The sequence below is a fragment of the Ctenocephalides felis genome, unplaced genomic scaffold (assembly GCF_003426905.1).
Source record: "Ctenocephalides felis isolate EL2017-DRISC unplaced genomic scaffold, ASM342690v1 CF-g0.4_SCAFFOLD_03572, whole genome shotgun sequence".
In the NCBI taxonomy this organism is placed as follows: domain Eukaryota; kingdom Metazoa; phylum Arthropoda; class Insecta; order Siphonaptera; family Pulicidae; genus Ctenocephalides; species Ctenocephalides felis.
This window is the reverse complement of record NW_020539726.1, coordinates 43,122,402-43,148,217: the sequence shown is the minus strand read 5'-3', so window position 1 is coordinate 43,148,217 and position 25,816 is coordinate 43,122,402. Positions and strand designations below refer to the sequence as shown.

General features: G+C 28.1%; 1 protein-coding gene across 1 annotated transcript in view; it reads right to left on the bottom strand.

Moving 5' to 3' along the window:
- Positions 1–25,816, bottom strand: part of LOC113387536 (ATP-dependent helicase brm-like) — a 59,722-nt gene that overhangs the window by 18,127 nt on the left and 15,779 nt on the right. Inside the window, 6 exon segments of the mRNA XM_026624866.1 lie at positions 18,266–18,456; positions 20,066–20,220; positions 20,374–20,425; positions 20,503–20,676; positions 25,136–25,282; positions 25,284–25,314. Coding sequence (XP_026480651.1) covers positions 18,266–18,456; positions 20,066–20,220; positions 20,374–20,425; positions 20,503–20,676; positions 25,136–25,282; positions 25,284–25,314 — 750 coding nt within the window.

Here is a 25,816-nt window from a genome sequence, read left to right as displayed (position 1 = left end):
GAGGTTTCTGAAAATTTTGGCAAACCTTAGAATTGATGTATACATGGTTACAAATTTTAATGGACGATTTCGAGAGTATGGGTCAGCCGATTTGAACGATTCGAAAGAATCATTTCTGTCAGGTCCAGAGATTTCGAAGATGCAGAAAAGAAATGCAAAAATTGACATTTCAACTAGTTAAGCCACTCTTAAGTAGTTTTTTTTATATAAAAAAACTAAAATAACTAAATCTAATCCTATTTACAGATTTTTTCGACAAAATGTTACATTATATATTTTTTAAACATATTTCATTGCACAGGTGAGCAAATCTTCAATTTTACATTTTTTTCCAAATATTTTACAAATTTTGAATAGTTTACAAGTAGTAGCTTTTTATTTAGTTTAAGGTTTCACACCAAAATATAAAAAACTAATATCCCAGTAATAAAATTTATTATTAAATAAATGAGTAGATAAGTAAATGTATCAAATGTAACAAAAAACTAGTGGTGTATGGCACAGTACTTGAGGCAAATTGCTGGAACTTCCGTACCGAATTAAAATTTTGAAAACCTGAAAGTTTTTAAATCATTCAGATGCTTAGTTCTCTCAAAAACTGCAATTTTTTGCACATTTAGCCCCGTATCTTCGAAACCTGCCTTTGCCAAAAACTAATCACCACTTCTCTTCATCCATACAAAATTAACATTTTGTATTGTATATTTTGTAAATAAAAATTTAATGTTTTTTGGGTCATTCAAATCGGATACTCCGTTCTCTCAAAAACTCGATTTCTAATTTCTGAACTCTTTGCTCCGTATCTCCGAAACTGCTGGACCTGCCTTTGTCAAAAACTATTCAGCACATCTCCCTATCAATAGGAAATTGAAGGTTTTTTGAACCATTCAAATCGGTTGAACGGACGCCCGAAAACATGGACGAAAAATTGTATCCATGCATACATACACACTCACTCTCGCACACACACACACACCAATATGTTCAGAAACCTTCAAAACGTGAAGAAATGTAAAAAAATTCAATTTCGATTTTTGGACGGTTACAATAACTTATCCTAACGGAAATTAAAAAGTGAAAGAATGGCTCATAAATCTTGATTTTTTTGTGAGAGGCGTTTGAAATTTAGGGGGTTTATGATTTTGATGTTACATTTGAATTTTTTAAATATAATATAACTTTAGCTTATCATTGTGCTATTTTATTCCTGTATTCGATAAATATATTAAAATACGTGCATTGGCATAAATATTATCGATTTAGAATTCCTTTGCAGTAAACAAAAATAAACAAAAATATTAAAACCCACGTAAACAAGTGTGTTGTACTATTTCGGAATCGTTTATCGTCATATTTCGAGAGCACATGCCGTCTTTTCGTTCTGTTTATATATTTATATACATTTAATAAATATATATTTATTAAATACGAACACGGATACGTACGTGAATTGCTGCATACGCAAATAAATTTCGGAAATAATTTTCATGTCCGTACCAAGCACGTCGTCTAAATATATATATACAATATCATCGAGTGCAAACATTAAATTTCGATCGAACCGAATCGAACAATAAAATTGAAATAAATGTGACGGCGACCCAGGGTAGGGGTGCTCCCGAGGAAGGTAAAAAAAAGCTTGTACGACAATAGCAAAAATTACCCTAAATCATTTTTTTTTCTTTAAATTTATATAAAAAAACACGATAAAAGTTAATATTAGAATCGATGAAGAGAATTTTTTCATTAGTATGTGCGTACTAAACAAAATTGAACCCTTTTGTCGACATTTTAGAAATTTTGTCGAAATTTAAAAAATATTCGAAAATATCAGTTGGAAATCGTGCTGAAAAGTTTTTCAGGTAAAGATCGGTCGGACAGTTTTTTCATAAATAATGAAATTATCTAATTAAATGTATTAATTTTTGTTTTTATTGAGGTCATGGTATAAACCATAGGTTCCCAAATTTTTGTATGGAATTTTGTCATCAAGGTTTGGCTACCTTTAACTAATTTTTCTTTATTTCATTTTTTTATAACTGGTAATTAAAAAACACATACAGTCCTAAATTTTTACCCTCCTACCACAAACCCCTACATTTTGCAAAAGTTATATTAGTAATCACAAATAATTTATTTATAGTAATTAATTTCAGAAAATCTCATTTTGAATAAGGGTTGTCAACTACTAACCCCTTTTCAATTTTGGGACACAATTTCTTTACATTAATGTTTTAAAGTGTGTAGCAAAACACATACAAAAAGTGTGTATGCAGAAACACATACAGCCCTAAATTTTCACCCTAAATTAAAAAAATCTAATTAAAAAAAATAGATATTTTTTATGGCTGAACACGTTTGCAAGGATAGCTAGTATATATATATATATATATATATATATATATATATACATATATTACAAAAAAAATCAAGCATTTGCCCAATTAATAAAAGATTTAGTGGTGTATGGCATCGTGCCTTAAGGCAAATTGCTGGAACTTCCCGTACCCTAATGAGATATTCGAGGAAGATTAAATGTTTTCAAATAGATTATTATAATTATTTGAAGCATTATATTTAAGTGATGTTCAAATGAAGTTGATTTAAATGATATCAAAAAAATGTTTTCCCAAAAGCAATCGCTTAGCCAACATAAGCAGAATTTATTTATTTATTTATTTGTGTTTTTTAATGTTTAATGTTTTTTAGATCATTCAAATCCGATACTCCGTTCTCTTAAAAACTCGATTTCTATTTTCTGCACTCTTTGCTCTTTATCTCCAAAACTGCTGGACCTGCCTTTGCCAAAAACTAATCACCGCATCTCCCTATCAATAGGAATCGACTGCTGAATGTTCAGAAACCTCTGAAACGTAAAGATATGCTAAAAAAAATTATTTTCAATTTTCAGACCATTACTATAACTTGTCCTTCGGGAAGTTAAAAACAAAGTTAGTACTATTAAATCAACTTATATTAGTATTAAACAAATATTTTGATAACATTTCTTGCTTGTGATAAAAAATGTATATAATTTTATATACGTTTTTTTATTGTTTATTTGTTGACTTTGTATATATGTACATTAGTCATATGCATTTTATAATTAATCTTTACACTTTTATTTTATTTATTTGTATATAATTGTATAGTGCACCATATATCCTTTTCTTTGTCAATAATTTTATATATGTTGATTTCACAGTTTTATTAATTTTAAGAAATAACTTGATATATGTATATTATAGAGTGAAAGTTGTATCGACAGGCGGACAGACGGACGGATGCAATATCGACGACGACAGTAGTGGTGTCGTCACATGTTAATAATAAATTCGCATAGCAGACGCAATATTCTAATTTAAGAATTCATTGAATAAATTAAAGCCCTATAAAACATTGATAGATTTATGTATATATATATATATATATATATATATATATACACTATGTGTTTGCGTGTATGGGTTCACTTCACTTGATTTTAATTCATCAATAAATATGTACTTATGCATTGCGATTAAGTGGTGTCCGAACCCTAGCAAAAAAGATCGATTTGCATCAATTTGTCGATATAACTGAATATGAACAAAATTAAATAATTAGTTAGTATTGGTATTTTGCCTTGAGGCAAGTTACATGAACTTCCCGAAATGTGTGAATAATCGACTTAATCAATAAAATATAAATTAATTTATGAGTGATTAAAAGTATTCCGAGTGGATTCATTACGCATAATTGAAAACGAACGAACACGTTAACTCGGAGTATTTTCTAAAAGCAAATTTTCAAAAATCAACAATTTTTATAATTGAACCAGTTTCCATAATAACTTTAATGGTTTAGTATGTTCATCAAGACCAAGTACTCTATCGTTATACCAAGTAAATCGTCTAATTTTGATTATAACAAACGCCAAATAAACTACTCATTTTCTCAAACTTTGATGAATTTTTAAAATTAAACCACTTGTCCTTAGGCCGTAATAATTCAATAAGTTCTATAAAGACTATGATATATATCGCTAAAAAAAATGCATAAAAATCGGCTTAATTTTTTTTTCAACAGTTAATTACAAGAAAACGGCTCGGTAGATTTTCACCTAAAACTAATCAGTATCATTCCCAACTAATATCTTTCAAACAGTTTTTGATTTTTTAAAATGGAATCGGTAGTATGAGCTTAAATGTGGACAAAAAGTTTAACACTTTTTTTCCAAATTTCAAAGAAACGGCTTGGCCGATCGTCGCACAAAATTGACAAGCAATAGTCCCCATTGAAATACATCGATTGGCTTTTAAATTTCTGAAATCGATTCAGGCGTTTTTGAGCAATAGTCGATAAAAGGTCTAATTTTGACAAATGCCAAAAAAAACGTTACTGATTTTTGTAAGCTTTGACGAAAAACACACACACATACATCCATTTTTTCTGAAGTATGCCAAAATTTTCAGAACGTCGAGAAATGCAAAAATTTTCAATTTCGATTTTTGGACGATTACAATAACTTACCCTACGGGAAGTTAATTATATCTGCAATAAAATATATACTTTAATTTTAGATAAATGAGACATAAAAAAATGGGGCAGCACTTTTGTCAGTGTCCCAGGGCGCCAAATTTCTAAATCCGGCCTGCCCAGAAAGCTCCACATCGGAAACCACTGACGTATATAATAAAAAAAGTTACGTAAGAATCGAAAGAATTTTATTTGAAAAAATGGATCAAAACAATTTGAAAATCTTGTATGTTTTGAATTTCCGATTACCGCAAAACGATAAGTTCCAGCAATTTGTTCGACTTCTAATCGACATCCAATATTCAATCTCTCACCACCATTAACCTTTCAGCAATCGCAAAAGTTTTTCGTCCACTCGAAAAGTTACGCAAAACGAGTGGGGATGTCTCGCGCGAACGACACGTCGCCGCCTGCGCCGCCGCTGCACCTACACGGCGTCAGTCTCATACTGAACGAGCGCGAAGCAGTAGCACCAGGAGCAAAAAACACAACACTAACTATAAAAAAACAAACCAGAAAACTATTCTATCACAAATCGTCACTGTTCCAACTGACCAGAACGCAGAAAAGACCATCCAGTCAAAACCAAAGTCTCCACCGACACACCTGCACGTCGGCCAGACGCACCAGGAGCGACATCCACATAATAAACCTACCGGGTAAAGGACTTTTAGGGAACCAGGATTTAAGGCGTATAGCCAAGGCGGAGCAATGTGAAGACTTCCACTTGCTCTTCCGACACTACAACATCCTGGACACACCATCAGCACCTCTATCTTACCAAAACCTTTACCATGACCTCTACCTAAATCCTGTGATAGGCCTGCAAGACTACATTCGTGCCCAAATGACAGACGTAGATGACATCAGTAAACAACTGAAGGACACCAAACTGATCTGTAGGCCTGGTGAGGAGACCTGCACCACACCAGAGATCACAGTCGATGATTGTGGGAGTGAATCGTCGTCTTTGGGGAATGACGATGACGATTGTTTGATGGTGCAGGATAACAGTGGGGAGTATCTGAAGATTCCTACCACTGTGAGTGATGTCAGTTGCGAATGTAGACCTCCTTGATGATAAAAATCAAAAAAAAAATTTTTTTGAGTTCAGACTTTTAAGTTTTGACGCCAAATTTTTGAACTTAAGTAGATTTTGATTTGTGGATTTTGAGTAACTACAGTGCAGCCTTTAAATTTTTTAACCAATTCAAACCAATTTTGAATTTCAAATAAAGTATTGGACACTATTAATTAAACAAATTAAATTAAAATAAGGGTTGAAAATAAATATTTCACTTATCTTAATTTTTTTTAAATTAAATTATATGTCTTGTGACAAATTTCTAACATTAAAAAACTTGTGACAAGTTAAAACAAAAGCAACTGTGCGACAAACAAGTTAAAATATTTCTATAAAATTAATTATTAATATTTTATCAATTGAAATGAGAAAATAGTGAAAAAAAATCTTTTTGGTGTCCAGACTTAAGTTGTGTAGACAATTTTTGGTACTATAAACTAGATTTTGATTTGTATTTGTTGATTGTGGATTTTGAGTAACTACAGTGCAACCTTTAAATTTTTTAACCAATTCAAACCAATTTTGAATTTCAAATAAAGTGTAAGACATTATTAATTAGACAAATCAAATTAAAATAAGTGTTGATAATAAATATTTCACTTATCTTAATTTTTTCAAAATTAAATGTGCCTTGTGACAAATTTCTTGTGACAAGTTAAAAAAAGCAACTGTGCGACAAACTAGTTAAAATATTTTTTATAAAAATAATTATTAATATTTTATTAAAGTGTCATTTAACAATATAATATTCAAATAAAAGAAATAATTCGATTAAGTGTCAAGTGTCGTTTTTGACATTCCTGTGCAAAAATATTTAAAAAAAAAACTTGCAACAGTTTTAAAAATTTCTACAAATTCTAATTTTAATATTTGTGTATATCTGTACCTTTAGGATTCAAAAGCAAGTGATATAATTGTATGATTTCTATTAAAACAATAACAATAGTTAGATTATCCTTTACCGAAAAACATTTATACTGTATTGATAATTACAATACACACTATGTTATGATTAAACAAAAATTCATAGTGTGTCTGGACAATAATAAACATCCAATATTTTTTATAAAAAAAAACATCAATATTCCATTAATTGTCAATTGAGTAATAAATGGATCAAGTGATTTAAACAGATTTAAAAATTTCTACAAATTTTCATTTTAATATTTGAGTGTGTCTGTACCTTTAGGATTTATTAGCAAGTGATATATATTTGTATAATTTCACTTTGAGATTCATTAAATACGAATAAGTTATAAAATTATACGACTTATATAAGAAAATTAATAATAAAATTGTGGTGAGTACGAAATACATTTACTTGGCATCGATAATGATTACAATATTTGTTTAAAATAAAATCGAACAAGTGATAAAACTATACGATTTCTATCGAAGAAAAATTAATATTAAGAGATTTTGCATAAAAATTTGGAATGCAATATTGATTGAACAATATTTGCAAAATTTACTAAAAGTCCTAGTGTGCTTAAAACTTTAGGATTTATAAGCAAGTGATAAAATTGTAAGATTTCTATTGAAATAATAACAATAGTTAAATTATCCTTTGCAACAAACCCTAAGAAAAAACATTTGCACTGTACTGATAATTACAATAAAAGATTTGTTATAATTGAACAAAAAATCTTAGTGTGTCTGGACCTTTAGGATTTACTAAAATCGAACAAGGTATAAAATTCTATGATTTATATCAAAAAATTAATAATAAAATTGTGGTGAGTACGAAAAACACTTAGATGACATCAATAACTTACAATATTACAATATTTGTTTTAAAAAAAAATCCCAGTGTGTCTGTCCAAAAACGAACAAGTGATAAAACTATTCGATTTGTATTGAACAAAAATTAATAAAAATGATAAAACAGATTTTTGCATAAAGAAGAAAACATTCGTATTACATTAAATTAAGAATTTGGAAAAAAAATTCTAGTGTATCTAAACCTTTAGGTTATACTAAAAGACGAACAAGTGTTTCAATAAAATCATACGAATTCGAAACAAAATTAATAATAATTATAAAACAGACTTTTGTATTAGAAGAAAAACATTTGTATTACAGTATTAATTAAACACGATTAATATAATTTGAAGAAAAAAAGTAGTGTGTCTGTACCTTTAGGATTTACTAAAAAAGTGAGAAAATATTGAGTTTTTTGTAAATAAATAGTGAATACAAGTTATAGGAAGAATTATATCGTATTAATAATTAAATTAATACAAGATTTGTGGAATTAAAAAAAATTTTGAGTGTGTCTGCACCTTTGGAATCAGCAAAGAAATCAGGGCAGATTGATTGAAAACAAATAGACAAATTTTATATAAAAAAACGAGTAATATAATTTTGAATTCATATATAAATTAATAAATTATTTTATGTATAAATTTCAAAATATTTGTGCAACAAATTATGTAAATTAATTTAAAAAAAAATAAGCAAAAGTGATGCATTACTCATAAAATAATTATTGCAAAATTATACTGTGTAAATTAAAGTGATATAAAAAAATAAAGACAAATTGAAGTTTTCTTTAACGTTTTAAACCAGTTTAAAATTTTAAACTCAAGTTTTATTTTACAAAAACTTTAATTACCGTGCAAAGTGTCATTTTTTCGTGTTTTGGACTCGTTTTATATTTTTTCCATTGCGAAATTCATTAAAGTGCACGCTAATAAACTAATTTAACACAAACATGCTAATTATGACACACATTTCAGTGCTAAATTATTAAAACAGTTCACAGAAAAACATTAAATGAACTAAAGTGTGATAATAAAATAAATAAAAATAACACGAAGTGCCACGAAAATTACAAATAACGAGGTCTTAAAGGTTTGATAAGGAAATATTTATCAAAAAGTATTTGAAACTGTGAAAGTAATTATATATCATTGAACTATAAATGTTTATAAAGTTTTGAGGGGCCACAAATTGGAATAAACAACTTCAAGGCGAATCGTTAGTGTGTATGTTTCCTTTAGGAATTAAATTCACTCAAAAAAAATTACAAAATTGTATATTAATATATTCTATTCAGACAAAAACTTCAGAGTTTAAAAATTTATATAATAATAGTTAACTCTGTGCATGTAAAATTTTCCCGAAGAAAAAAGCAGTGTGTGTGTGCGTCTTTAGAAATTGAATTTATAATTGAATAAATAAAATAAATGTTTGATGAGGAAACATTTATCAAAGTGAAAGTATAATATTGTTGTTCAAAATATACAAAATAAAATCAATTATAAATAAAATTTAGAGGTCCACAAATTGGGAGAAACAATTTCAATGTGAATAGTAAGTGTGTGTTTCCTTTAGAAATTAAACTGACACAAAAAAATTAACAAAATTGGATTTTAATGTTTTCTATTAAGAAAATACAACCCCTTCATCAGAGTTTAAAAATTTATATATTAAAAGTTAACTCTGTGGCATGCAAAATTTTCCCGAAGAAAAAAGCAGTGTGTGTGTGCGCCTTTAGAAATTGAATTTATAACTGAATATTAATATATTCAATTTATTAATATGATCAATTAATTAAAATTCTGAAAAAAAGTTACATATAGCCTTGCAGATTAGATTTTATATTAATTTTAGAAACAAAAGATCTGGTGTGAGTAACCTTTAGAAACAATATACTTTAGATTAATTAATTATATTAATTTAATTCTTAAATCAGTTTTGTTTATAAAATCATAATTTAATTACCTAAAAGTACAAATGCAAAAATAAATATAATACTTTGATATTATATTTAAAAATCGAACAAAAAAAGTGTGTGTGTCTAGCCTTAATATTTTAACACACTACAAATTTTAATTTTATTTTTTTAATTAATTACTTTTTATTCATTCCGATTTTGTTTAAATTAGTGTGTACGTACTTTTAGGAATTAAATTAAATTTAAGTGTTATGTTATTAGTTTATAAATTATAAGAATCTATAGTATTTTTTATTTGTACCTTTAGGAATTATTTTATAATTACACCGTCAATATAAAATTTAATTTACTACTTTTAATTATTAACAAAGTTTTGTACGTGTACGTAGACATCAATATTTTACTCAATATCGATTTTTCTTTTGTTAAATATTTTAGTTTATACTTTAATTACAAGTTGAAGGAAAGAAATTGACGATATTTCTTATAAAGATATTATAGTTAAAATTGTAATAAAATATTGATTTTTCTATTTCGGTAACTCGTTTATTTAATACTCCACGCACTTATGTACATCGATTTTACTTAGCTTTGTACCAAGCCTTTTTTTTTATATAAAATAGTTACTTATTTTCATTTCAAGACGAATAAAATATCTCAATAAATTTATAAAAGGAACAGAAAATATACTGTGTGTGACGAGCCTTAAAATTACGTTTGAACTATTTATATTCAAAAAACTATCTTGTGTGACCAACCTTAATTTTTATTTTGGAGTAAAATTGAGAAATTTATATTTAAAAAAATAAACACCGGGTGCTAAATATTTTTTTTTTAAATTTATAACTAACAGAAAATAAAAACCGTGTGTGTTGAGCCTTAATTAAACTTTGAATATATAAAAACCATAAACCATAGTTATGTGTGACTGACCTTAATTTTATATAAAAATAACTACAAAAAAATCAATTTTAATATAAAATAATAGATGATAAAACCGTGTGTGAAAAACTTTAATTTCTTTTAATATTTAAAAGAAAACAAATATTTTAATAAATTTATATACAATAGTGAATAAAAACCGTGTGTGTCGAGCCTCAAACTTGAAAATATAAAAACAATAGCTATGTGTGTCTAACCTTAATTTTGTATAAATTTAACTGCAAAAAATCGTTTTTAATAAAAAATAGATGAAAATCGTTTGTTTTTAAAAAAATATATCGATAGTAAATAAAAACCGAGTGTGAGAAACCTTAATTTCTATTTTGAATAATTTAAAAACAGTTTTTATCGAAACAGACTTTTCAGAACTATATGACTATAGAAAAATAATAGATAAAAAATATAATCATTAATAATTAAACAAATTAATAAAGGGATAATTCAATAAGGAATTAAATAAACAAAATTATATGAACACTTTTTTTAAGTTTAAATGTTATAATTAATAATAAATAAATTATAAAAAATGTGATTTTTTTTAAATAAATTAGACAAAATAATAAATTTTGTTATTAACTTTTGGTGTAATAATTTGTTTATCAATATTTTTTATTATTTAAATTAAAATCTCACGTATTTTATTTTTTTAAATTGTTATTAAATTATAAGAAAAAATCGTTAAGGGTAAAATATTATTCATTTTACTATTTTTTTTTAAGAAAAACAAAATTATTTTTGTATGAATATAATTTGTTTAAATTTTGCATTGAAGTACGTATATTAATTTAAAAAACTAAAAAGGTTATTTTAAGTATTCGTAATTATTTAATAACAAATATATATGAATAAATATTTTTTTAATTTGTTTTTGAAAATCTGTTAACAATAAGTAGAGCAAAATATACTTAAAATAATATTTGCAAAATAAATATTCGTAATTATTTAGTAACAAATATATACGTACAGAAAATTTTAAAATTTATCTGGTGGATAATTTTATTTTTAAAAAATCTGTTAATAATAAGTAAAGCAAAATAATATTTTGCAAAATATATTTGTTAATAAATAATAGTAATTATTTAAAAACAAATATATACAGATTTTTGAAATTTATTTGCCAAAAATTTTATTTTTAGAAAATTTGTTAATAAATAGTTAGAGCAAAATATATTTGTTATTAAATATTGGTAATTATTTAAAAACAAATATATATGTATACAAATTTTTGAAATTTATTTGCCAAAAATTTCTCTTTTTAAAAAATCTGTTAATAATAAAGCAAAATATATTAGTTATTAAATATTCATTTAAAAAAAATCTGTTAAGTAATGCAAAATATTATTTTTAATATATAAAATATATTTGTTAATAAATATTCGTAATTATTTAAAAACAAATATAAATGTATACATAATTTTGAAATTTTCCAAAAATTTCATTTTAAAAAATTTTTTTAATAAATAGAGCAAAATATATTTGTTAATAAATATTCGATATTATTTAAAAACAAAAATATATGTATACAGATTTTTAAAATTTATTCGCCAATCACTTTATTTTTAAAAAATCTGTTAATAATAGAGCAAAATATATTTGTTATTAATAATTCATAATTGTTTAATAATTAAATTGTCAATAATTTTATTTTATCTAAATGTAATTATATTATTTCACCCAAATGTAATGATAATTAATCAATCGATTTTTGGGGGCTATTTTTATGGATTATTATTCATAAATTTAAGCAAGTTTTAATCGATTCGTGAATTTAACTGTATTAAGTATATAAGTATTTTTTAAACAAATAGCAATATATGTATATATATTATTAAATTTTAACCAATATTAAGTATTTTGTAAGAGTGTAAAATATTAACTATATATAATTTATGTATCAGTGATTTGTACGTAATTCATATTTTTTTATGTATATCTTTTCTAAGTGATAAGCAACATAGATAAGCATAAAGTCTAAAAATAACTTTTACTACCAATTCAGTGCATCCGACTAAACCCATTTCGATAACACCAAATTATTATTTTATCATCTATCTATTATTATTACTATGTTGGACCCCGCAGAGCCCCAAAGGACCCCCGAAAAGCATTCGGCCCTGTTGAAAAACTTCTCATTCGACGACCGACTTCGGAATCGTATTAAAATCGCCGAAGGGTATAAAAAGACGAGTATGTCCCTTGACGAAGAGACGTCTTCGGCAACCTCCGCCACTGGAGTCAGTGGCAGCGGAGGCGTCGGAGTTTCCCGAAGACTGCTGCAGCAGCAGAGGACGATGGCCGAACCCGGGGATCGAAAAATGTCGAGGGACGCCCTTTATGAAGGAATTTTTAAGAAGCACAGGAGCGCTATTTTTGCTCTGGGAAGTTTTGTTAGAATGCTCAAGAATAAAAATTCGCAGTACGATACTATTAGGAATAATGGTGAGGGGGATGGTGAGAGGGATGAGGTTTGAAAAAATAGGATTAAATGACTTTGGAATTAAATCCAAATTAAAATGACTTAGTTTTTTGGAAGTGCAACCGGTCAAGACTAGTCGTCTTGGATTTAAATTAAGTGTAAAATACTTGATTTATATGAGCAAGTATTTTAGTGGATTTTTATATATTTTATTATTAAGTACTAAATTTATGTGTAATGTATCAATAAGACAACTTTCGAGGGGTCCATACGTCAACTAAAGGAAATTATGGAGACTCACGATTAGGGTTTGTCGGAATTCGAAAACCGGTTTTTTAGTAGAAAAAGTCGATTTTCACTGTATCAATGGAAAATTGACAAATATAGCCAAATATAAAAGATGGTTTCAAACGTTTTGATTCTTGGAATCATATCGGTTCAATAGCATTTGGAATCTTATCAGTCTGCTATGGTTCCCAGAAAGGTTTTCTGTAATTTTTTGTATAATGTATATATTAATTTAGTTTTTCATACCAGTGCATATATTAATTTAAATCAATGTCACTTCTTTCTGAAGAATTAGAGTGAATTCTCTAATCAAGTTTAAAAAAAAAAAGAATTTTAGCCCTAGAAGCCACAAATAAAAGAAAAAAAAACATTATTATATTAGACGAGTACATCAGAGAGTGTTTTCTATTTCGGGAAATTTTGTGAGTAAACAACGGACACATCTAAGTAACAAATCGAAGACGTTCAGAGTTTTAATAACATTTTATCAGACAAAAAACTAATTAAAATTTTAAAAATTTTTAATGAAAATTGCCCGGAATAGAAAATACTCGGTGTTTAGCTTAATTGTTTCTAAAACTAAAATTTATATTGACAGGCATGTATCAACATGTATCTATTTTTAACTTCCCGAAGGAGAAGTTTATGTTTTCATCAAAAAATCCGAATCGCTAATTTTATGTTTTCTCGACGTTTCGAGCCATTCTGAATCGAATGAGACCAAATTTGGAAAAAGTATGTGTGTGTGTGTGTGTGTGTGTGTGTATGTGTGTGTGTGTGTGTGTGTGAACAGATTTTTTGCCGTAAATCGACGTTTTCTCCAAAACGGTTGGACCGATTTCAAAAATTTAAAAGCCATTTGATGTATCTCGATGAGGACTATCGTCTCTGAGTTTTGTGCGGCGATCGGCCGGGCCGTTTCTTTGTAAATTGCAGAAAAGTGAAAAATTTTTCGTCCACGTTTTAGCCCGCAATTCTGAATCGATTCTGAAAATTCAAAAACCGTTCGATAGATATTGGTTGGGAATCGTGCTGATTAGTTTTTGGTAAAGATCGGCCGGGCCGTTTTCTTGTAATAAAGTTTTTAAAAAAAAAATTTTGACGATTTTTATGATTATTTTTTTGACGATAGATACCATAGTCTTCTAGGTCATACTAAAATATTACGGTCCTACGACAACTGGTTCAGCTTTAAGAATTCGTCAAAGTTTGCAAAAATCAGTATGGTCTTTTTGGCATTTGTCAAAATTAGACTTTTGATCGACGTTTTCTCAAAAACGCCTGAACCGATTTTAGAAATTTAAAAGCCATTTGATGTATTTCGGTGAGGACTATCGTTTGTCAGGTTTGTGCAACGATCTGCCAAGCCGTTTCTTCGTAATTTGAAAAAAAGTGTTGAACTTTTCGTCCACATTTAAGCTCATCCTACCGAACCGATTTTAAAAAATCAAAAACTGTTCGAAAGATATTAGATGGGAATGATGCTGATTAATTTTGGGTGAAAATCTACCGAGCCGTTTTCTTGTAATTAACTGTTGAAAAAAAGTGTTAAATTTTCGTCCACATTTAAGCTCATCCTACCGAACCGATTTTAAAAAATCAAAAACTGTTCGAAAGATATTAATTGGGAATGATGCTGATTAATTTTAGGTGAAAATCTACCGAGCCGTTTTCTTGTAATTAAATGTTGAAAAAAAGTGTTAAATTTTCGTCCACATTTAAGATCATCCTACCGAACCGATTTTAAAAAATCAAAAACTATTCGAAAGATATTAGTTGGGAATGATGCTGATTAATTTTATGTGAAAATCTACCGAGCCGTTTTCTTGTAATGAACTGTTGAAAAAAAAATTGAAGCCGATTTTCATGGAACTTTTTTTGGCGATATACATCATGGTCTTATAGAACTTACTGTAATGCTACGGCCTTACAACAAGTAGTTTAATTTTAAAAATTCGTCAAACTTTGCTAAAATTATTATCGTTTTTTTTTAAAGTAGGATTGATGAAGTATATTATTTACACATATTTTTGATCAAGTCGATTATTTACACATATCGGGAAGTTCATGTAATTTGCCTCAAGGCTAAATACCAAACCAACTAGTTTTTTTTTGTTTTTCATTTAAAAATGTATTATTTTTATTTGGATGGATTTAAAATCATTGTAAATAATTCTTGAAGAAGGATATGAAATGTGTTTACGAAACATATACAAACGGCAAATGAAAGTTAAAAAAAATAGTATTAGAAATATAATAAGTTTTGGTACAGAAAACAGCCTAATATAATGTAATGTAATTCCAAACATTTTTGGACAAATATATAAATATAAATTTCTCATGAATTTTCGAATATCTAGTTAATTTTAAGATAAATATATAAAAAGTATCGATTTCGGCATTCTTTGTTTTTTGTGTAGACTAGTAATAGTAATAATAATTATATGTAATAGTAGATAATAAAAATTTATATCTTTATAGCCAAATAAATTGTTTAATTTTTTTCACATTATTATTTTTATTTTAAAGAGAACAGTTAAATTGGTCTCAAATGTTTCTCTGATATTTTCAAATAATTATTTTTCATTTTAAATTATAATATTATACTAGTTGTTTTACTAATATTATTATTTGTGGTAAACTCCATACCATTATGCAAGAATTGCAATAAAGGTTTGTTTTTAAAGATATGGTCATAATTATAACAATATTAAATATATTAAATTTTAATAAAAATTTATATCTTTCCCATATATATCGTCCAATTTTTATTGTGCTTCAAAAATTCCGAATTAAATATTCGTCTCTTTCAGTTGAATTGGAAAAAAATGATTATTGTGTTATTTTTTAAATTATAACTTTTTAAAATTATTTAAATAACATGTTTTTAAACTTGCTTTTAATTCAAGAATTAGTAATTAAAGTACTGTAATTTCCACAAAAACATTCCACCTGAATCATATTTTTTAAATTAAAAATTATTTTGAATGTTTATTTTCCTCAAGAGTTCAAAGGTTAATAAACCGAAAAATTTGTTCATAATAATGTATAAATGTAAATATTTTATGAATTTGTGACAAAATTCTCGTTTCAGTGGTCACAATGTTTCCACAAGGCCGTGACCCCGACTTTTTCCACAAACTCATAGCAATTAGTAAATGAGTAAACAACTAGTTTAACAAACAAATATGACCTCCAATAATAATAATAAAAATGAAATTTACCGAAGCTATTAGAGTTTGTGCTTTTCAAATAGAAAATAAAACAATTATGAACTAGTGGTGTATGGCATCGTGCCTGAAGGCAAATTGCTGGAACTTCCCGTACCAAAAATTATTATTTTTTAAATAACATTTTTGAAAAAAATTTACTTTGAAAAAATTAGATTTTTGAGAAACTATACATTTTTGATAAAAATTTACTTTTTTTGAAAAAAAAAAAAAGACTTATTGAAGAAAAATTTATTTTGAAATATTTTGGAAATTCTGAACTTTTTTCAAAGCAATCGTACTGCTTTAACTGCATAAAGACAAAATATCGAAGCGCGTAAGCGCTGCGTCGCAGTCTAACTGATAAACACTGGAATTAAGACCTTATGTTGAACTATGAATTTAACATTTTTAAAATTGCTCGACTTTGTGAGGACCTTCTTCAAAAAAAATGTACTAAAATGTGTTGGCCAGTCTCATCAAAATTTGGCGCATTTCATCAGGATTGTAAAATAGTAAAATACTTGATAGTTTCATAGTAGAAAAAATCAAGCAAAAAAATAAAAACCTAAAAATAACTGATACTGATAATAATGAACTCATACTAATTTATTTGTAAAGACATACATTTCTCAAGAATGTTTCAACCGTTCCTGATAAATAAGATAATTAACATTCCCGAAGCAACAAGAAATATGAATAATTATATAAAACATTTAGGGAAAAATGGAAGTGTTGAGCTCATAAAATTTTCAATTTAAAAATAAAATCAGGTATTTGTTGTAAAATCAACATTTGCTTTTGTTTTTTGCAACAAACTTTGTGCGTTTTTTCTTTTCCGTTGAAAACACATGTCTTCTCTTCATACATAATTTTATATTTTATGACCTGTGACATAAGCTCATATAATCTAATTATAAACGTGTAAAAACTCGTATATAAATATATATATATATATATATATATATATATATATATATATATATATATATATATGTATATATACACTCAAACAAAATTATTACGACGTTTTTTATAATACCAGATAAATCCAACATATATAAAAAACATGACTGCATACATACATACATACATACATACATACATACATATATATATATATATATATACATGTATATATATTTATATTTTTGTATGTCGTGTGGAGGAAAGTAACTAACAAGATTAAATACTTTCTAGGTATCATTTTTCCATGATATTGTATCTTTAGATATTGATAAAAATTTCAAAAGCAAACATCCGGCGACCGATAAAAAATAGAACAAGTTTTGAGTGGCATTTTGCCTTCAGCCTTCAATGAAAATAAAAAAAAAGTTAAATAATCGAATTAACAAGAATTAAGGTGGCTATTCGCTCTGGATTTGCAAAAATATTCCAAGAATCGACATTGTTCTCAATAATTGTCCCGATTTAAGATTTGTTGTTTTTTAATGTTCCCGCATTTTTGAATAGGTTCTTATTTCACAATATTTAATTTAAATACATACATTATATTTAAAATTTAGAAAATTTAAATCGAAAAACTGTAACAGAAAACAATGTTACTTACTGAAATTAATTATGAAAAAAGCTTTAAAAAATTTTAAGATATTGCGAAGAAGATGGTTTAGAAAAATACAAAAATTTGGTACTAATTATTTTAGAAAAAAACTGATTTTTATTATATTATCAAATAGTTGGTATTTATTTTTTTTTATCTATTTATTTAACACCAATGGCAACGTTATGTATTATTTTTATTTAAAAAAAAAATAATTAAAAAATCACAATGCCTCTTCACCAATCTTATCACTTTGCAGACTTGAGAAATGAGAGTAATATCTTTGAAATCAAACTAATACTTTTACTGAAACCGATTCAGAATTTTGTAAAAGAACTAAATATCATAAGTAAAGTGATATACCGACATACGAGTTTACATGCTTTTTAATATTATTTATTCACTACGCCATTTATATTTTTCGAGAAAACCTTTCGTTCGTATCTCGAATTTTGCTCGTATGTCGAAGCAACGAATCGCTTCTTTGGCGGCTCCTATCTCAAAACATTTGTATATCAAGGTAACTCGTAAGACGGACTACAATTTTAATATTTAAACTATTACTTACGATAACGGCACGATAACCAAGAACGGTCCATTGACTTTCTTCTTCTCCATCAAGTATGTGACGAGAGCAATCGTTTGGATAGTTTTACCAAGACCCATCTCATCAGCCAAGATACCATTTAAGTTGTTATTGAACAAGGACACAAGCCATTCTAAACCCTTCACTTGATATTCCTTTAATTTACCATTAACCTGAAAAAAATAAATCATTCACATTAATACTAAAAAAAATATAAAATAGGTAATTTAGGTAAACTAATCAATGCAAGTCTTAATAGTTGTTTTTTTCTTTCGGTATACAAATATTTAAATTGCCAATCAGAATAAAAATCAACCATGAAATGGCTTTTAAACTTTTTAAATCGTTTTTGAGAAAACATCGACGATTTTGTTATACACATTCATATATTTTTTCCAATTTCCACGTCAAATGATTCAAAATAAAAAAAATTAAAAACTAGTTGGTTTGCTATTTAGCCTTGAGGCAAGTTACATGAACTTCCCGATATATTTAAATAATCCGCTTAATCAATAAAAAATAAATTAATTTATGAGTCATTAAAAGTATTCCGAGTGGATTTATTACACATAATTGAAACGAATGAACACTTTGACTCGGAGTATTTTCTAAAAGCAAATTTTCAAAAATCAATAATTTTTATAATTGAACCAGTTTTCAGGACTTTAATGATTTATTATGTTCAAGACTAAGTACTCTATCATTATACCAAGTAAATAGTCTAATTTTAATTTTAACAAATGTCAAAAGAGCTACTCATTTTCTCAAACTTTGATGAATTTTTAAAATTAAACTACTTGTAGTAAGGCCGTAATATTTCAGTAAGTTCTATAAGACCACGGTATATATCGCTAAAAAAATCCATAAAAATCGGCTAAAATTTTTTTTTCAACAGTTAATTACAAGAAAACGGCTCTGCAGATTTTCACTTAAAACTAATCGGCTTCATTCCCAACTAATATCTTTCGAACACTTTTGATTTTTTAAAATCGGTTTGGTAGTTTGAGGTTAAATGTGGACGAAAAGTTTAACACTTTTTTCAAATTACAAAGAAACGGCTTGGCATATCGTCGCACAAAACTGACAAACGATAGTCCTCACCGAAATACATCGAATGGCTTTTAAATTTCTGAGATCGGTTCAGGCGTTTTTGAACAAACGTCGATGAAAGTTCTAATTTTGACAAATGCCAAAAAGACCATACTAATTTTTGCAAACTTTGACAAATTTTTAAAGCTAAACGAGTTGTCGTAGGGCCGTGATATTTTAGTATGATCTAGAAGACTATGGTATCTACCGTCAAAAAAATAATCATAAAAATCGTCGAATTTTTTTGAAAAAAACTATTACAAGAAAACGGCCCGGCCAATCTCTACCAAAAACTAATCAGCACGATTCCTAAACAATATTATTCCAACGGCTTTTGAATTTTCAAAATCGATTCAGAATTGCGGGCTAAAACGTGGACGAAAATTTTTTCACTTTTCTGCGATTTACAAAGAAACGGCTTGGCCGATCGCCGCACAAAACTGAGAAACGCTAGTCCTCATCGAGATACATCAAATGGCTTTAAATTTTTGAAATCGGTCCAGCCGTTTTCGAGAAAACGTCGATTTACGGCAAAAAAATCTGTTCACACACACACACACACATACTTCGATTCGGAATGGCTTAAAACTTCGAAAAAACAGAAAATTTGCGAATCGGATTTTTTGATGAAAACATAAACTGCTCCTTCAGAAAGTTAAAAAAAAAATTGAAAATAAAATTAATTTTACTTACCATAATAGATGCTTGCTCAGAAACAATTTCGTGAACAGTATGCGCAATGCTATAATAAGTTTGTTCTTCAGTTTTGTATTCATCGTCTTCAACTTTAGCTTTCGTGATAACCTCTTTAGCTTTCTCCTCATCTGTCTTTTCTTCTTTCTTTTTAGCTATAAAAGAAAACCACAGAAAATATTAGAAATTTGTTATTAAATCAGGAATTTAAAAATATTAAATATTATATTAAAAATATGTCGTTTTGAACAGGCAACAAGTTTATCTGCTCTAAAAAACAATAGGCAATAAAATAATTTTTTCCTTACCTTCTCCTTCCATGTCTCCTTCTTCATCACTACTAGAGTCAGAATCGATAATCTGAAATAAAAATAATTATGCATAATTCACATATATCTAGAAATTCATATTTAAGTTTATTTCGTGTTAAAATTTACCTCCCATCCAGGATGACTTTCGAGCCATGCATGCAGCTGACTGAGCATAGGAGCCTCTTCGCCCTTCAGAGTCTTTCCAGTATTGATTTCAATCACCGACACTCTTGTATCTGATGCCTGAGAGCTCTCATCAGGATCGATTTCACCAGATTCAATCATCTTGCGCTTCTTCTTCTGTAAAAGAGAAAAATAATTGAGAAATTGTTATGAGGTCAACAGAAACAGAATAAAATGAACTAGTGATGTACGGCATCGTGCCTTAAGGCAAATTGCTGGAACTTCCCGTACAGTAATGAAATATTCGAGAAATTTTAAACGTTTTCAAATATATTATTACAAATACTGTAACTTTCATTATTTTTGCATTATCTTGTTATATCTGAGCAAATACAAATGTAAATTATAAATCAATTTGTCTCCAGAACATTAACAATAATCATTTCATTTCGGATTCAATTTCAAAAAAATAGTTGGCTAATTTACACAAAATTGAAAAAGTGCTCCCGTGTAGTCACAGACGCAAAACGCATTTGCAAACTAGTTGGTTTGGTATTTAGCCTTGAGGCAAGTTACATGAACTTCCCGATATATTTAAATAATCGACTTAATTAATAAAAAATAAATTAATTTATGAGTCATTAAAAGTATTCCGAGTGGATTTATTACACATAATTGAAACGAATGAACACTTTGACTCGGAGTATTTTCTAAAAGCAAATTTTCAAAAATCAATAATTTTTATAATTGAACCAGTTTTCAGGACTTTAATGATTTATTATGTTCAAGACCAAGTACTCTATCATTATACCAAGTAAATAGTCTAATTTTAATTTTAACAAATGCCAAAAGAGCTACTCATTTTCTCAAACTTTGATGAATTTTTAAAATCAAATTATTTGTCTTAAGGCCGTAATATTTCAGTAAGTTCTATAAGACCATGGTATATATCGCTAAAAAAAATTCCATAAAAATCGGCTTAAATTTTTTTTCAACGGTTAATTACAAGAAAACGGCTCGGTAGATTTTCACCTAAAACTGATCAGTATCATTCCCAACTAATATCTTTGGAACAGTTTTTGATTTTTTAAAATCGGTTCGGTAGGATGAGCTTAAATGTGGACGAAAAGTTTAACACTTTTTTTCAAATTACAAAGAAACGGCTTGGCTGATCGTCGCACAAAACTGACAAACGATAGTCTTCCCCGAAATACATCAAATGGCTTTTAAATTTCTGAAATCGGTTCAGGCGCTTTTGAGAAAACGTCGATCAAAAGTCTAATTTTGACAAATGTCAAAAAAACTATGCCAATTTTTGCAAACTTTGACGAATTTTTAAAGCTAAACGAGTTGTCGTAGGGCCGTGATATTTTAGTATGACCTAGAAAACTATGGTATCTACCGTCAAAAAAAAAATCATAAAAATCGTCGAAATTTTTTTTTTAAAAACGTTATTACAAGAAAATGGCCCGGCCGATCTTTACCAAAAACTAATCAGCACGATTCCCAACCAATATCTATCGAATGGTTTTTGAATTTTCAGAATCGATTCAGAATTGCGGGCTAAAACGTGGACGAAAAATTTTTCACTTTTCTGCAATTTACAAAGAAACGGCCCGGCCGATCGCCGCACAAAACTCAGAGACGATAGTCCTCATCGAGATACATCAAATGGCTTTTAAATTTTTGAAATCGCTCCAGCCGTTTTGGAGAAAACGTCGATTTACGGCAAAAAATCTGTTCACACACACACACACACACACACACACACATACTTTTTCCAAATTTGGTCTCATTCGATTCAGAATGGCTTGAAACGTCGAGAAAACATAAAATTAGCCATTCGGATTTTTTTATGAAAACATAAACTTCTCCTTCGGGAAGTTAATAATTCTGTGCGACACATTCACTTATACTGTGCTTAGTTCGGCGGCATTTTCACATTTTTCAATAGTTTTCACAAAATTGGAAAAGTGTTCCAGTACATAAATAGTCTAAACCAGTGATTCCCAAACTTATTTCGCCTACCGCCCCCTTTCTAAAAAAAATATCACTCAGCGCCCCCCTAATTTTTTTCTACATATCAACAGCAATTAATGAGGTATATAAAAATTATTGTATCTGTAAAAGATAAATTGACGAATAAGAAACTAATTTTGATAGAGTACGCTATTTTGTAAGTCATAAAACATTCAGAAAAGTTTGCACCATCAGTGAATTTCAAATGTTCTAGGCCCTCAAGTCACTATATTGAATTTTTCAGATATATTACGGGTATATTTGTAATGAAATGCAATTGCAATTGGTACATCACTGCTGACGGAAAGGTTTTGCTGATTTATTTATTAAAATAATGGACGTTATCAATATTAATCTTTTACTCTTTCATAAGAAGGTTGTAAAATAACATCAAAGTTTAAAATTATAAAACTATATTTATAATAAAGATACATTAAAGATTATAATTTTAATGTGAGGGATGAATCTCGTGTGCTGCTACCAATTTAGCAATTTTCGGTTCTATCTTCGTCAAAAGTAATCTTATGTCGCCACGATCGACTATTAGTAATCGGTTTCTTTGTTTTGTTAATGAATTAGTTACAGCTGAATCGACGCTTCACTAATGATATAAGTATGATGACGAAAATGCAATAAGAAATTTTTCAATGACAGACCAAATTTATGGGTAAGGCGTCGGAATCTCTTTTTGCAGCCAGAATTGTTGGTAGCTATTTTAAAATTTAAATGTCAATTCATCATTTGTTATTATCTCCATCTTTCTTTCTTTTCATAGCTGTGAAGAATCTTATGTAATTGCACTTGAAATTTAAAGTGTATAATAATATCTTCGAAATCAAAATCGCTATTCCCAAAATTGGGCGTTAAATCTCAATCCACAAGCCTTAAGCTCCACGGTGATGATGGAATTTCAATGAAATTGAATAATTTTATGAATTTAAAAATATTTAATGAAGATGGTACATTTGTAAAAAATATAAATGCCTTTGTGCTTAAGGAAATACTTAGTCCACCCGCGCGGCGAATCTAAATTTCTGAACTAAATCTTCCTAACCTAATGGATAAGATTTTCGGATCCACACTTCAATATCCCGCGCGAAGTAGATGTGTTGATAGGTGTTGATACGTTTTTTGAAACTTTAAGTAAAGAAAGAATTATTCTAGGTTGCGATAAAGCTATTTTACAAAACACGGTACTTGGGTGGACAGTTACAGGTAGGTATCAAAGAAACATAATTAGCAAGACAAGTAATAAACTTGAAACATAATAGCAAGACAAGTAATAATCATATATCCATCATAGAATCTCTTACAAAATTTGGTGAAGTTAAAAGCGTTGAAAAGTTACACAAATTGTCGACTCACAAAGAAAGTGTGAACCATCGTTTTCAGAAAATTCTGATAAAAAATTAAAATAATTTAAATCAACTTATTGTAATTATGGTTCTGTTTGCGTACCATTTCTTGAGCATACACGTTTAAATATTTAACTTTTGGCAAAGATCATAACTTTCGTTTGGCGGCAGATGCATTGCGCAATTGGACTATGCCAATTTAGTTTTAAAGTAGTAAATAATAAGGCAATTTAAAAAATTTCAGTTTTAATAACCTCAGTAGAGTAATTGTAAATTATGTAATATATTTTTATGATTGCAACATTGTTCGCGGAACGAGACAAAGGGATAGAAGTCGCAATATTAAATTTGGTTTTACAAGCTTCAGATCCTTTCAATCTATTTAATGATTATCTCTAATTGTGTCATCATTAAGAATAATGATAGATTTTCAATTTTGATTTAAGTCAGCTTTAAATTATGATTCAGGGCCGACAGTGACAAAGTCGGCATCTAAAAAAATTAAAATATCTTTTTTTACTAAAATGGGATTTGTAGTATTGTTAACTAATGTATTATAAAATTGTTTATGTCATATATGTTTGGATAATTTTAACTAAAATATTATCTTTATATATTTCAGTGTCAATGTTAACCATTCATTTATATATAATATTATTAATATTTTTTTTTACTTTTGTGCTGTAAGCGCCCCCTACAACTGAGCATCGCCCCCTAAATGATCCAAAGCCCTTCACCGCCCCCCTGGATAGCCGCAGCGCCCCCAAGGGGGCGCTGGCGCCCACTTTGGGAATCACTGGTCTAAACGCACTTTGGTAAACATTTGTACCAGAGTGGCGCTTAGACTGCGCTTAGCGTGGGTAATTTTTTGAATTTTTAATCCAAAATTACAAAAATATTTTATGGAAAATAAAAAAAGATGTAATAATTTTTTTATCCTCAAAAGCAATTGTTTTGTCAATACAAGCAGAAATTTTTTTAGATCATTCAAATCGGACGCTTAGTTCACTCAAAAACTGCTATTTTTTGCACATTTAGCTCTGTATCTTCGAAATGGCGGGACCTGTCTTTGCCAAAAACTAATCATCTCTTCTCCCTATCAATAGGAATCGAATGTTTTTTTAAACCATACAAATCGGTTGATCCGTGCGCCCAAAAACGTGGACGAAAAAATGCGGATATACAAAACACACATACAAAAATTTTCAATTTCGATTTTTGGACGATTATAATAAAAAAAATATATATATATATATACTAACCCGTTTGATCCTCTTGTGCTCCTCAATCTGTTTCTTCTTCTGCTCCATTTTGTGATTCTTGACCATCTCCGTAAGATTGCTGATGTACTCATCAGTTTGTGACAACAAGAATGCAAGACGCTTGTCTTTCTTCTGATCGATAAGTTTTTCTGTAACCTTCTTCGTCCTCAGCCATAAGCCTAGATAAAAAACATAATAAATATAACAATATCTTATATATAAAAATGAATCGCAAAATGCGTTGGTAAGCGCATAACTCAACAACGCCTGAACCAATTTGGCCAATTCTTTCTTTAAAATGTTTGTTGAAGCCCAAACAAGGTCTTACGGCGAGAAAAAATCGAATAATTGCCGGAAAACCCTAAAAACAGCCCTTTTCTTTTTCTCATACTAAAATGGTAAAAATTCTAAATGGTAGAATCAATTTGAACTTTATTGCTATTATATAAAGTTCATAATAAATGAAAAGCACTCACTGTATACTCCTTCTAAACGATTATTCGGATTTTGATAAATCTTTCTGAAGTTTGTTAAGGAAATTTTCTAGGTATAAGCAATATTGCAGAAATTAATGGAAAAAAATGCAAAAAACGACATGTTATTGTTTGCATTGAAAACAAATGAAAACTATCATCTGCCAAAAATTTCAATTTACTTATGAGCCTAGACAATATTAGGATA